This window comes from Peromyscus maniculatus, chromosome 21 (assembly GCF_049852395.1).
Source record: "Peromyscus maniculatus bairdii isolate BWxNUB_F1_BW_parent chromosome 21, HU_Pman_BW_mat_3.1, whole genome shotgun sequence".
Taxonomy (NCBI): Eukaryota; Metazoa; Chordata; class Mammalia; order Rodentia; family Cricetidae; genus Peromyscus; species Peromyscus maniculatus.
This window is the reverse complement of record NC_134872.1, coordinates 9,077,058-9,088,456: the sequence shown is the minus strand read 5'-3', so window position 1 is coordinate 9,088,456 and position 11,399 is coordinate 9,077,058. Positions and strand designations below refer to the sequence as shown.

At 46.6% G+C, this 11,399-nt stretch overlaps 1 protein-coding gene across 1 annotated transcript in view; it reads right to left on the bottom strand.

Moving 5' to 3' along the window:
• Positions 1–1,021: 1,021 nt before the first annotated feature.
• Dnah8 (dynein axonemal heavy chain 8) overlaps positions 1,022–11,399 on the bottom strand; it is a 252,302-nt gene continuing 241,924 nt past the window's right edge. Inside the window, exons 93-94 of the mRNA XM_076557534.1 lie at positions 4,637–4,758; positions 1,022–1,441 (exon numbers count right to left, since the gene is read on the bottom strand). Of these exons, the coding sequence (XP_076413649.1) occupies positions 1,154–1,441; positions 4,637–4,758 (410 nt within the window). The 3' untranslated portion in view covers positions 1,022–1,153. The remainder of the gene's footprint in view (positions 1,442–4,636; positions 4,759–11,399) is intronic.

Sequence of the window (11,399 nt, the reverse complement as noted above, 5' to 3'; positions counted from 1 at the left end):
GGCAAGAAGATTCCAGATGAGAAGACGACAGACAGACACTTCTTCACTGTCCTGGAGCTACGCGAGCGATTCAGTTGAAGGCCCCATCTGTTTCGTTAAATTGACAACTTCCTTCAGCAGGAAATCAAGGTTCATACTGAGTTTCAGACTAACTACTGAGTAAGAAATAGCTTCACTTTCTAAAGCCTGCTTTTTAAGATGTTCAGCGTGTAACCTAATTTTGTTTGATGGAGTTTGTTTTGCTTTCTCCATTTGCTACCTAGACATGTGTTTCATTATTTCCTGCAGAATTGGGCTTGGGAGGGAGAGCCAGGGAGCCAGAGTTCCCTGAGCCTCAAAAGTACTACAAAAAGAAGAGGAAATAATCCTAAATAAAATTAAAATCAATTACAAGATCAACTGTCCTAGTGGGTTTTCTGACATTCCCCAACAATGCGCGCACATGCGCGCGCGCACACACACACACACACACACACACACACACACACACACACACACACGAAAACTCAAAAGGGTAATATTTGAACAAATCTAGATATGGGAAGATTATTTATTGGGAGGGATTTTTTTTAATTTTATTTATTTGATATATTTATTTGTATATTTTAATTATTTATTTGTGTGTGTGCATGTGTGCATGTGTGCATGAGCATGCACGCCCGAGAGCACATGCCTGCCCCACAGTACCAATGTGTGTGCATTTTTTCCTCCCACCAGTGGATCCCAGAGTATCCAACTCATGCTGCTAAGCTTTTCCCACTGAGTCATCTTGCCAGCCCAGGAGTGGTTTTCATCCGAGGGAAAAGTTCCATCTGCTGGGGTCCTTTCAGGATGGATCCTATCAGCACCCCGTTTTCGACTTTTCAAATGCAAGCCTTCTAAAATGTATTCGGACATGAAGACAGGGGTTTATCTTTCAAAAAGCAATTATAACATAATGTGAGTTCTTGGCATCAGAAGCGTGTATTCGGACCGGTTCTTTGAATAGTGATATGAGAGGAAGAAACAGATAAGCCATGGGAGAAGTATAAACTGTTTAATTGAGGGAGAGAAATGACAGACCTACCAGGAAAGAAAGACACCTGTGTCTGAGTCTCTCAATGGCAGGGCTTCAAGGTGGCTCTTCCGGTGCCCATGGCAGGTAGACATGAGCTTACTTGATGTCACACAAGAGGGCCACTCCCCTCAGGATCCAGTGATCCGGGGACAGCACTGTGCGCAGGTACACCACGGTGATGAAGGTGAGATCAGTTCGCCGGGGTTTCTTGTAGATAGGACACACGTACAGTTTCGGGTCCTTGGGTGCCGTGGAGTTAATGGCAAAGATGTGCAGGACGGGAATCTGCATGAAGAGAACCTTCGGGGTGGATTCTGTGAGCTTCCCGTTCCGCCTGTCCCAGGATGCTCCATCCATATACAGTCCATAAATATACACCCCTTCCTGAAAGGTCAAGGGACAGAGACGAAGTGCTGAAAGCTAGATATCCATTGTATAATCAGGGCTGCCGGCTCAGAAAGAAAACACATGCCAGTCTTAAAGCACTAACAGATAAGACACCACCACTGGAGAAATTGCATTCACAAAATACCAGGCCACGTTTTCCCCTGGGGCACACAGTGAGTCTGGCTGCATGGTGGAAATGCCCTGCTATGAGTTATTGGGATGTGGGGTGGCCAACCTGGGTAACAGGAGGGCCAAGTCACCTCTGCAGGTAGCTGTAAAGTCCAGTTGGAGCTGGTGCAAGCTGAGAGCATATGCTGTGACTTAGAGCTGTGGTCAATGGGATTTTAGGCTGAGTTGACCAGGCCCACTCTGGGCTCCAGCCCATCTCCTTCACAAGATGAAATAAGATGAGAGCGCCCCCAGAGGCCTGGAGAGGTACTGCAAAGTGGACATGAAAATGGAGAGGAGGAGTTGGTGCTCCACAGTGTATGACCAAACCATCCTCCCTGCGTTCTTTCCTACAAATGGACTTGCCTTCGTGGGCCTCACCTTTAAATCCAGGAAGCCAAGACCCCTGAGTACAGGGGACAGTTTGAAGCTTGTTCACGGAATTGCCTGGTGATGCCTTCTAAGGATAAGAGCAGTGACTTTGGATTGAAGGTCACATGGGCTTTTGCCATCAGGGCAGACTGGGGAGGGGAAGAGTCTCCAAGAGATCCCTGAAGGGGTGCAGCAGCAGACGGAAATGGGGAAAAGGGGCCGGAGCAACTCCACAAAGACAGACAGGATGGGCAGAGAAGATATTTTACTTCTTGGCGAAGGGTGCAATGGTAATAAAATGAGTTATCACTTGACCATGGAAGACGAATCTGCCGAGCTGAAGTGTCTGAACTCTATCTTGCAGGCACGGGGGAGCCACAGAACATGTATTCATTAAAACAAGAAAGGGCCAGAGAGAATCATGCAAGCTCATAAAGTATATTTATGTAGAAGAGGGTGACCGTTTTTCTATTTCTAATGAAGATAGGGCCTGGGGAAGTAAATGTAGATCATGGTAAAGGACAGAGAGATTAGCTGCAGAGAGTTTCTAGGGCTCGCTCATGTGGGCTAACTGCATGAGGACCGTATGTTTTGAACTGCAAACGGAAGCACATGGATTGACAGTGAGATCCTGGGCAGTCCAGGAAGATCAGGAGACAGGAGTTCCCATCGTTAACTTAGCGTGGTTGACAATTATTTACAGGAACAAGGTGATTACTAGGAACCATCCTACAGCCAACTGTGTCCTTTTCTATAGCCCTCGCAACCTAGGGACCTTAAGAGTCATAGTGAGAAGATGTGACAGGTAGAATAGTGTCACCCCACATTTATGTCAAGCCAGTACCTCAGACGCATGGTTTGGCTTTGTAGATATAATGTGTTTAGATATGAACACACTGGGTCTAGAAAGGCCCTAGATCCAATATGGTGTGTGTGTGTGTGTGTGTGTGTGTGTATGTATGTGTTTGTGTGTGTGTATGTGTTTGTATGTGTGTGTGTAAGCTTGTATGCTTGTGTGTATGTGTTTATGTGTGTATGTGTGTGTGTGTGTATGTGTGTTTGTGTGTGTATGAGCTTTCATGTGTTTGTATGTGTGTGTGTATGTGTATATGAGCTTGTATATGTGTGTGTTTGTGTGTGTGTGTGTGTGTGTGTGTGTGTGTGTGCAGGGGTAGATCACCCAGAGAGGCACAGAGGGAACAAGGCTCTTGACAGTGTTGGGAATGAGACAGCCCAAACCAACCAGGCTTGCCAAGGGTTGCCAGCAGGCATCAGCAGCCAGCAGAGAGTCACAGAGTAAGACTGCCTCTCACACCTTCCTTCTGGAAGAAACCAACACTGCCAATCACTGACTCGTTCTGTTTTGTTTGGAGACAGGGTTTCATGTAGCCCAGGCTGGCCTTAAACTCCTGACCCCCCTGCTTCCGCCTCCTGAGTGTTGGGATTACAGGTGCATGCCACAACACCCAGCTTGTGTGCTGCTGGGGATCCCACCAGGACTCCATGCTTGCTAAACCAACACTCTCTCAACCGAGCTACAGTGGCTCTTGGACTTCCTGACTCCTTATTTGTGAAGGAAAGACATTCTAAGATTTTAGCAACCCTGTCTGTAGTATTTTAGGCAACAAATATGGCTTGAGGTACCAGGAAGCTAGGTGGTACCACAGATACTTACAACATGGAGGTGACACAGAGGAAGGGGGTGCCATCATAGACAGAAGATGCAAGAACCTCAGAATACGTAATAGTGAGGCCCTAAATTACCTTACAGAGCAGCTGGGAGAAATACACAGGGTAGAGGTGTGTGGGACGAGGGCTTGGAGAGGCACAAGGAACCTTCTTGAAACTGGAAGGAAGACCTCCCGTTACAAAGCGGCAGAAAAGTTGGCCCAGGGCTGAGAAAACCATCTGCCCTAATCCCCTTGGTACTGGGAGAATGGCCATCAGAGGAGAAGAGAAGGACGAAGATTTATTGAGCTGCCATGTCAGATCCGCCACCAAGCTCACACGATGGCCTTTACAGCCCTGAGACTTCCTGCAGAGCGGCTGGACTGTCACACATTTTTCAGACAGAAGAGCGAAATCATAAAAGAAGTTGCCGGGCATCCATGTCAACTCCGAGGGGCCGGCTCTCTCCACAGCATGGCAGGTTCTCCACACCCAGGAGTCCCAACCCACACCGAGGGACAACACGGTGGAACTGAGCTCCCAACCATTAGTCCAGTGGACATGCATGGCCCTCAGCCACTACAGGGGACCCTGTGAGCCCAGCGCACAAGCCGAAGACACATGGAAAGCCCTCTAAACAAACATGACCATAACTTTCCTTTATAAAGAAAGGTCACCAGGGAGTGGCCGGGCTCACTAGCCCTTGTCATTAACCTCCCACTCAGCAGACGGGGGAGGCACTGGCCTTGAGGTTGTCTGGTTACAACAGAGAAAAACCTCCCTGAAAAGCAGACAGGCTTTTCACTGAAGCAGCCAAGGTCAGCTTTTAATTTTCTGTTTGCCTGTGTGGTATTGGGGATTGAACCCAGGACCTTGCGCAAAGGGCAACTGTTTGACCATTCGGTGCACCACACCCCCAGCCCTCAACGACAATCTGGAGCTGAACCTTGGATTTCCAGAACCTCAGCTCCCCACAGCACCTACCGCAGGGGGTGAGGTGATCTCCTCCTTGGTCTGCCGAAGGACTTCATTGTGGATGGTCACAGTGTCCAGCGCCCAGCCTTTGTGAGCTCGGGTCACCTCTTGCCTCATCGCTGTGAGGAAGCCTTGAGAGAGAGAGAAAAAAAGAGAGGAAGTTCTTGGTGAAGTCCACTTCAGAAACACAGAGGAAGTAACACTGAGGGTGGCTTGACAGACTCTAAACAGCCTGTCCATCCTGGGAGGAGCTGAGAGCAGAACCCTAGAGCAAGGGGCGTTTCTTCTAGGGATTTGTTTCCATGAGGACAGGGAAGAGAGAGGGACCTTGGTTTGGAAGTCTCCTGGGACTGCAAGTCTTTTTAAGGGTTTCAACCTAGTCCCAGCTCACCAGTCTCTACTGGAAAACACAAAACCCAACGTGTGACCGGAATGGTAAAGTATTCTGAGAAACAGCCTTCCAATTAAACCCGAATCAAACCATTATGAAGCTTCTATTTGCCATAATGGGACAATTTCATTTAGTCTAAGGAAATAAGGCATAAACACCATAATAGGAACCTGACTTTCAATTTGATCAAACAAAGCAATCACACCGGAAAGGGAAAGCCACATCTTTTAATGTGCATAATACAGTTATTTTAAGATAATGGGTGGCTCCGTATCTTGTGGCCTTTCTCTAAACTTAATATTTGGGAATCATGCCATTCAATTCAATAAGAGAAGTCTTTTCTGGAGAGTGGCATTTGATGTTAGAAAAAAAAACCCAAATTTTAAAGCTGGCTGGAAAACCAGCTGCCTGTGATCTACTGCTATCTTTCGGGTCTCATACACATGGTGGGAGAATCGTAGGACTCTGTTAAAAATATGGAATGTATACATCCCCAGTACTCTTTTTTAATTACTTATTTTTTTTGTAATCTCATGCATGAATGCAATGTGTTTATATCATTTCCAGCCCCATCTCCCATCCCTGGCACTCTTGAGTGGCCTCTGAGAACCATGGAGGGGATGTTGTAAGGGGTTAAGCTCCCTGGGAATGGAAGGGGAGAGCAGCACCCAGCCTGGCTGTACTGAGGAACTCCAGTTCATGCAGAGGGACCCATTCTTTCGTTTGTCAGCTCTCCTAAGAGTGGCCACGGTGTGCCAGGCACAGTTCGAGGTCTCACAAAGTGGAAGAGGCCACCCATTAGCTGCATTCAAGTCTAAGAGTGTCTGTCTTTAGACAAGTGGTCCTCAGCCTCCCTAACACTGCGACCCCTTTAATACAGTTCCTCGTGCTGTGGTGAGCCCCCAACCATAAGAGTATTTTCATTGCGACTTCATAACTGCAGCTAAACTACAGTTACATAAACATCTGTGGTTTCCAACAGTCTTAGGAGGCCCCCCGTGAAAGTGTCGTTTGACCCCCAAAGGGGTCGCAACCCACAGGTTGAGAACCACTGCCCTAGAGGGAGGCAGAGCATTAGCAGGACACAGGCAAAGGTGTGGGAAAGGTTCAGGAAGTCCTAACTGCAAAGTGGAAGTTAATTGCAACTCTCTTTTCAATATTTATTTTTTTGCTGTTTTTAGTTACAGGTATGCGCATTGTAGGGGTGGGGAGGGAAGGCAAGAGACATCAGATTACTCTGGAGCCAGACGACAGGCGTGGGTGCCGGAGACCAAACCCGGCTCTTCGGCAAGCCCAGTCCATACTCTCAACTGCTCAGCCTCTGGCTGCAAACCTTGAAAGCTGCATGAGAACTTGCAAGACAGGACAAGGCCAGCGTGAGCAACAGCATGTGTGAAGACACAGAGGCCGAGTCTGGGTTAAGGGAGGAGTCGATGAGTCCAGATAAAGACAGGACAAAGGTAGCAGCGTGGCTTCTCAGGTCAGAGTTCCTACTGCTTCTTTTTAGAGTGCTTTTTTTATTATATTTATTTACATGCATGTGTGCATGTGTGTGTGCACAGGCACGCCATGGCAGCCATGTGGAAGTCAGACAGCAGGAAGCACTTCTCTCTTTCCACCATGTGGGTACCAGAATCTAATTCAGGTTGTCAAGCTTGGCAGCAAGACACTTTACCCATGAGCCATTTAGAGGAAGCCAATGACTTGTCTGTACTTGCATCTAAGAAAGCTCATTCAAAGCGCCCATACAAACAGGAGCTGGGGCGCTAGAGAGCCATCCATGTCCTTCCAAAAGTCAAGCCCCTCCATCAACCAGAGCAGAAAAGAACACACTCACAGTGTGAGCTACAGTTGTCAGGAGACACAGTGAACACACTCACAGTGTGAGCTACAGTCATCAGGAGACACAGTGAACACACTCACAGTGTGAGCTACAGTCATCAGGAGACACAGTGAACACACTCACAGTGTGAGCTACAGTCATCAGGAGACACAGTGAACACACTCACAGTGTGAGCTGCAGTCATCAGGAGACACAGTGAACACACTCACAGTGTGAGCTGCAGTCATCAGGAGACACAGTGAACACACTCACAGTGTGAGCTGCAGTCGACAGGAGACACAGTGAACACACTCACGGTGTGAGCTACAGTCATCAGAGACACAGTGAACACACTCACAGTGTGAGCTACAGTCATCAGGAGACACAGTGAACACACTCACAGTGTGAGCTACAGTCATCAGAGACACAGTGAACACACTCACAGTGTGAGCTACAGTCATCAGGAGACACAGTGAACACACTCACAGTGTGAGCTACAGTCATCAGGAGACACAGTGAACACAGTGTGAGCTACAGTCATCAGGAGACAGTGAACACACTCACAGTGTGAGCTACAGTCATCAGGAGACAGTGGACACACTCACGGTGTGAGCTACAGTCATCAGAGACACAGTGAACACACAGTGTGAGCTACAGTCATCAGAGACACAGTGAACACACTCACAGTGTGAGCTGCAGTCATCAGGAGACACAGTGAACACACAGTGTGAGCTACAGTCATCAGGAAATATAGTGGAAGTTCACACGGCAACAACAGCTGGCCACTTCCTGGAGTCCCAGAAGGTGATGTGATCACCAATCAATCAATCATCTTCACCTCCGGCTTTTTTCTTTTTTTTTTAGATTTATCTATTTTTATTTTATATGTATGAGTGTTCACCTGCATGTAAGTCTGTGCATCATGTGTGTAAGCAGTGCCCACAGGAACCAGAAGAGGGCATCAAGTCCCCTGGAACTGATATTACAGATAGTAGTAAGCCACCACGTGGGAGCTGGGAATGGAACCCTGGTCCTCTGGAAGAGCAGTAAGTACACTTACTTAACCACTGAGCCACCCACCTCCCCAGCTCCTCAGTTTCATTTTAGACACTGGCAAAATCACACATGTTAGTAACACATTTCATGAGTTTGTAGGTCAGTGGTATACACACACACACACACACACACACACACACACACACATCACACACACACCACACACACACACATATATAAAATAAGAAAACTCAATTCACCCTTCTAATCAGTCTGAAAATGTCATTTTTGGATTTATTTATTTGTATGAGTGTTTCGCCTGCATGGACGTATGTGTACCATTCCTGTGCCCTGGTACCCACGGAGGCCAGAATAATGCATCAGATCCCCTGGAACTGTGGTCACAGATGGTTGTGAGCTGCCGTGTATGTTGGGAATTAAACGCAAGTCCTCTGCAAAAGCAGCCAGTGCTTTTAACTGCTGAGCCATCTCTCCTGCAGAAAATGTCATTTTTATAATTCAACACACAGTGTTCATCCATGTGTCTAGTAGACACTACATATCCAACTTGAATGTCTAGAATTAAATTGACCTTAGCTTACAATACTTTAAAATTCTCCTCTGATATGAAGCTAAGAGTCCCTAATCCCAGGCTTAACCTTCCCTCCGTACTAGTTGAGTAATTGATATTTTTCTTTCTATACATCTTAAGTCATGACTAAACTATAAATTGACCTCACCCCATATGGCTTTCAGGGCCATGCCAGAGTATCTGAAGAGAAGGGAAGCTGGCTGGTTTTTGTTTTGTTTTGTTTTGTTTTCCTTTAATATCTTCTTTCTGCTTTTAAGATTTTAGTCATTATCAGAGAGTTCTGTGAAACTCCAGTACAGTTAAGGAGACACTATTTCCCGTCTGGCCCTACTGGGGAGCATGCATTACATTGCCCAGACTCCAACAGTAAGCAGCCTCATGCTTAAGAGGCATTCTTAGCACCCCAGCAGGTGGGATCTAGTACACACGTCTGTTCAGAAACCAAGAACGGCAGTGTTGAGTAAACACTTTTTTTTTCTTTTTTTTTTTTTTTGGTTTTTCGAGACAGGGTTTCTCTGTGTAGCTTTGCGCCTTTCCTGGAACTCACTTGGTAGTCCAAACTGGCCTCGAACTCACAGAGATCCGCCTGGCTCTGCCTCCCGAGTGCTGGGATTAAAGGCGTGTGCCACCACCGCCCGACTAGAGTAAACACTTTTGAGACCTAGCGCAAGGGTAGGGAATGGTTTGTGAGCCATCCCTACTCAGAAAACATGGAAGAGAAAAGATGCATGTATTTCCAAATCTATCTATGATATATTCACTACAAAGAGAACATGGAAGAGAAAAGATGCATGTATTTCCAAATCTATCTATGATATACCCGCTCGCTATAAAGAGAACATGGAAGAGAAGAGATGCATGCATTTCCAAATCTATGATGTATCCACCCGTTTATTGAGATGGAGTCTCATTTTCTAGCTATCTTCAAACACCATCTGTAGCCAAGAATGACCTTCCTTGACCTTCTAATCCCTCTGCCTCCTCAAACACTACTCATTTTACATAGTATCGGGAATCCAACCCAGGACTCCGCATGTTAAACAAACAGTCCACCAACTGAGCTGCGTCCCCGGCCACTTTTCCAGGCTATAGCATTTGACACTGGCTTCCTATGAAGGACATGGTCTTGTCACATTCAAAACATATTGAACCTTCTCAAACATTAATCGCCGGGTTTTAAGAAGTGAATGGCTGTCTTTCTTGGAGACCAATGTCAAACCTAATGAAACTACAATCTGCTCTTTCTGCAGTTTACATAAGTTTTTTAAAGGACGCTTGGTATAGTTTTCTTCACAATAGCTTGCAAATCAAACACTTTTGTTTTGGCATGAATTTACTTATAATCATTCTGAAAGTGATTCAAATGTTCCCACTCTTGAAAGAAGAAACGAAAAGTCAGTCAGAGTGAGACCTCGGCAGCAATAACCTTCTATTCTTCTTGCAATTTAACCACCCACATGAAAGATGGGGGACGTGACTGAACTCTGGCGTTCCATGTGCCCTAGATGAGGTGTTTAAACAATTCTTCCCTTCAAATTCATAAAGCATAATAAACTCTTAAAATACTTGTCAAGTTCGTAATTTTTAAAAACTCACTATTAATCTAGGATCATACTGTGGAAAGGCAGGTCTGAAGCAACACCTGCTCTATATTAATTCCTGCAACGGGAACCAGCTAACACTAAAGCAAACTGATGTCCGCTGCCTGGCCTGTGCAATCAGCTGGCTTCAAGAGAGCCGCGGTGTGTTTTAAGTGGTCTTCCCTACCAGGTCTTAGAAAACGTGAAAAGAACAGATGGTCAGGAAAGGTGTGCTCCTCAGCTTTACCAAGAGCTGGTTGGTGCTCTGTAATGATGGGCCTGTGTTAATGGCAGGTAGCAGGATTCTGTGTGTGTGAGTGTAAGTGTGTGTGAGTGTGTGTGTGAGTGTGTGTGTGTGTGTGTGTGTGTGTGTGTGTGTGTGTGTGTGTATGACCATACGTCTGTGTGCCTGGAGGCCAGAGTTTAACATCAGGTATCTTCCTCGATTGCTTTCCACCTCGTTTGTGTGTTTGTTTGTGAGGTAGGGTCTCTCACTGAACACAGAGCTGCTCAAGTCAGTTAGAATGGCTGGCCAGTGAGCTGGGGTTACAGATGTGTGCCACCATGCCTGACTTATATAGGAGCTAGGGATCTGAATCAGGCCCTCATGGCCCACTAAGTCTCCCCAGGCTCCCAGGTGGCCTTTTTTTTTCTTCAATCAATGAACCGGTCCTTCTGTAATGGGCCTGGGTTTGCACAGTGACTTCCTGTCTAAACAGTTACCACACCTCCCAGCAGCATCTTCAAAGATGAAGAGAAATGATGTCCCTGCCACGAGTTTATGACAGGCAGTTTGTCCCCCAAATGAGAAGCAAATGCAGTTCATTGGTAAGTTAAATAAAAAAGGCAGAAATCATTAGACAATGATGAGGTTGGTCAGCCGAGCTGAATGAACACACACTGGGCACCTTTCACAGAGGTGTTGGCTAAATGCTGTAGGGCCGTGGACTGGCATGGCTGAAAATCTGAAATGCCAGGACAGCTTGGTCTAGAGCAGTGAAGTCGGAACTGCTGCAAGAGGGATCCATGGTGTTATAGTAGAGTTTCTTCCCCAACTAGGGTGTGTGTGTGTGTGTGTACACGTGTTTACAAGCACAAGCGTGTGTGCGCATGCGCATGCGTGCGTGTGTGTGTGTGTGTGTGTGTGTGTGTGTGTGTGTGTGTGTGTGTAAACTAAAGATTGAAGTCATGTGTCTTCCTCAGTCACCCTCTTATGTGTGTGTGTGTGTGTGTGTGTGTGTGGAAACTAAAGATTGAAGTCACGTGTCTTCCTCAGTCACCCTCTTATCTTACTCTCCAAGACAGGAATTGCTGAATCTGGAGTTCACCAATTTGGTTAGACTATCTGGCCGTCAAGTTTCAGGGTCCCATGCTCTGTGCTCCCCCAGTGC